The sequence below is a fragment of the Chiloscyllium plagiosum genome, chromosome 2 (assembly GCF_004010195.1).
Source record: "Chiloscyllium plagiosum isolate BGI_BamShark_2017 chromosome 2, ASM401019v2, whole genome shotgun sequence".
Classification (NCBI taxonomy): Eukaryota; Metazoa; Chordata; class Chondrichthyes; order Orectolobiformes; family Hemiscylliidae; genus Chiloscyllium; species Chiloscyllium plagiosum.
Genome location: NC_057711.1, coordinates 1,148,481 through 1,151,045, shown reverse-complemented (window position 1 = coordinate 1,151,045; position 2,565 = coordinate 1,148,481). Strand labels below are relative to the sequence as shown.

Sequence of the window (2,565 nt, the reverse complement as noted above, 5' to 3'; positions counted from 1 at the left end):
GCAACTTCCCACTTCAGTCTTTGATTGGCCCTATTCCTACCCGAATCATCCTTTTATTCCTCACATACCTATAGAAAGCTTTAGGGTTCTCCTTTATTCTATTTGCTAAAGACTGCTCGTGTCCTCTCTTTGCTCTTCTTAACTCTCTCTTTAAATCCTTCCTAGCTGATCTGTAACTCTCCATCGCCTCATCTGTACCATCTTGTCTCATCAACACATAAGCCTCTTTCTTCTGCTTAACAAGAGATACAATTTCTGTAGTAAACCATGGTTCCCTTACCTTATCACTTCCTCCTTGCCTGACAGGGACACACCTATCAAGGACACGCAATATCTGTTCCTTGAACCAGCTCCACATTTCCATGGTCTGCATCCCCTGCATTTTGCTACCCCATTCTATGCATCCTAATTCTTGCCTAATCACATTATAATTGCCCTTGCCCCATCAATAACTCTTGACCTATGGCATGTATCTATCCCTTTCCATCGCTAAACTAAACGTAACCAAATTATGGTCACTCTCTCCAAAGTGCTCACCTACAACTAAATCAAACATCTGGCCTAGTTCATTACCAAGCACCAGATCCAGTGTGGTCTCCCCTCTTGTCGGCCCTTCGACATACTGCATCAGGAAACCCTCCTGTACACATTGGACAAAAACTGATCCATCTGACGTACTAGAGTTATAGCTTTCTAGTCAATGTTGAGGAAGTTAAAGTCCCCCTAATGACCATCCTGTTCCTTTCACTTCTACCCAGAATCATTTTGCCAATCCTCTCCTCCACCTCCCTGGAACTCTGTAGATGCATCAAAAGTTCTTTCAGCCACCATTAAACTATCCTTGACTAACAAGGCCACACCTCCCCCTTTTTTACTGCCTTGCCTGTTCTTAATGAAAGATCTAAACCCTGGAACCTACAACATCCATTCCTCACCCTGCTGTATCCATGTCTCCGAAATGGCCACAACATCGAAGTCCAAGTATAAATGGTACACATGCTTACAGGTTGAAGTTGAAGGGCAGAAAAGAGAGAGAGTTCCCACACAGCTCCCCGTTGAACTTCCCAGTTCAAGACTCAACTAAAAGTGCTCAGTTCAGCTCAGCTAGAGAGTTGACCACGCCACTTTCATTATACAGGTCACTTCTAAAACATGACCACTTTAACCTGAAGTCTCATCTGTTTACATATAAACAAAAGGCCTCTCAAAATCCTTTTCATCTCTGTACCAAACTAGACTGATCAGAATCTGGCATGATTTATTGCCCGTCCCATAAATATCAAGGTCAGAGTCTCCTTGAGCCAAGGAACAGGTTTTAGTAAAAAAATGGACTAGCTTTGTGACACCTGGTGTTGTGTGACCGTTAACTGTTGGACTATAACCTGGTGTTGTGTGACCTTTGACAGTTGGACTATAACCTGGTGTTGTGTGACTGTTAACTGTTGGACTATAATCTGGTGTTTTGTGACTGTTAACTGTTGGACTATAATCTGGTGTTGTGTGACCTTTGACAGTTGGACTATAACCTGGTGTTGTGTGACCTTTGACAGTTGGACTATAACCTGGTGTTGTGTGACCTTTGACAGCTGGACTATAACCTGGTGTTGTGTGACTGTTAACTGTTGGACTATAACCTGGTGTTGTGTGACCTTTGACAGTTGGACTATAACCTGGTGTTGTGTGACTGTTAACTGTTGGACTATAACCTGGTATTGTGTGACTGTTAACTGTTGGACTATAATCTGATAATTCTGTTAATTCAATTTTTAGATTAGATTCAGTCTAAACATTATGGCACAGTCAGCAGCACATGTGGGGCTAACACCTCCAATACATCATCTGGACTGACACCAATTGTTAAAGTTCACTTGACAATGTAACTTTTAAAAAAGGTTTTGTGATTTACACATGAAAGAAGAGAAACTATCATGGTCATTCTAACAGATGACACTCAACAAACAATCAAGGTATTTTTCAATGTATACCTCCTGTTATATCACACTGTAAACATTTGCTCTAAATTCTCTGTCTTATAATTGTGTCCTCCACAACTACCTGATGAAGGGGCAGTGCTCAGAGGGCCAGTGCTTCCAATTAAACCTGGTGTTGTGTGATGTTAGTCCAACAGCAGCCCCTCCACATCCAGACTACACCCTGGTGTCATGTGACCTTTAACCGCGGGAAGACTACATTTCCCGGCGTGCTCTGGGCGGGGCAGTTCTGGCGCATGCGCGATGAGATCTTCGGCCTAGCGCAAGGGGCGACCGCGGTCTCGAGTCCGGGGCTGAGGCGGCGGCTGTCGGCCTGGCTCATGGCACTGAGTGTAGTCCGCTGGGGCGGGCCGGCTGCGCTGTCCCTGCGGGGAAAGGGCCGGGCCCTGTCCCGGGCGACCGCACCGTTCCGGCCGGGCCGAGTGGCGGTTCTCAGCAAAACCACCCGCTTCGAGTTCGAGCAGGAGCGGGGCCGCGCGGAGGGAGAGAGGCGGAGGGAGCTCCGGGAGAGGGTGAGGCCCCGGCCCCGGGGGGGGAGGCTCCGGGAGAGGGTGAGGCCCCGGCCCCGGGGGGG

At 47.0% G+C, this 2,565-nt stretch overlaps 1 protein-coding gene across 7 annotated transcripts in view; it reads left to right on the top strand.

Moving 5' to 3' along the window:
* Nucleotides 1-2,226: 2,226 nt before the first annotated feature.
* nadk2 (NAD kinase 2, mitochondrial) overlaps nt 2,227-2,565 on the top strand; it is a 65,774-nt gene continuing 65,435 nt past the window's right edge. For all 7 annotated transcript variants that reach the window (XM_043702962.1, XM_043702954.1, XM_043702982.1 and 4 more), the window contains exon 1: nt 2,227-2,503. In XM_043702962.1, the coding sequence (XP_043558897.1) occupies nt 2,228-2,503 (276 nt within the window). In that variant the 5' untranslated portion in view covers nt 2,227. The remainder of the gene's footprint in view (nt 2,504-2,565) is intronic.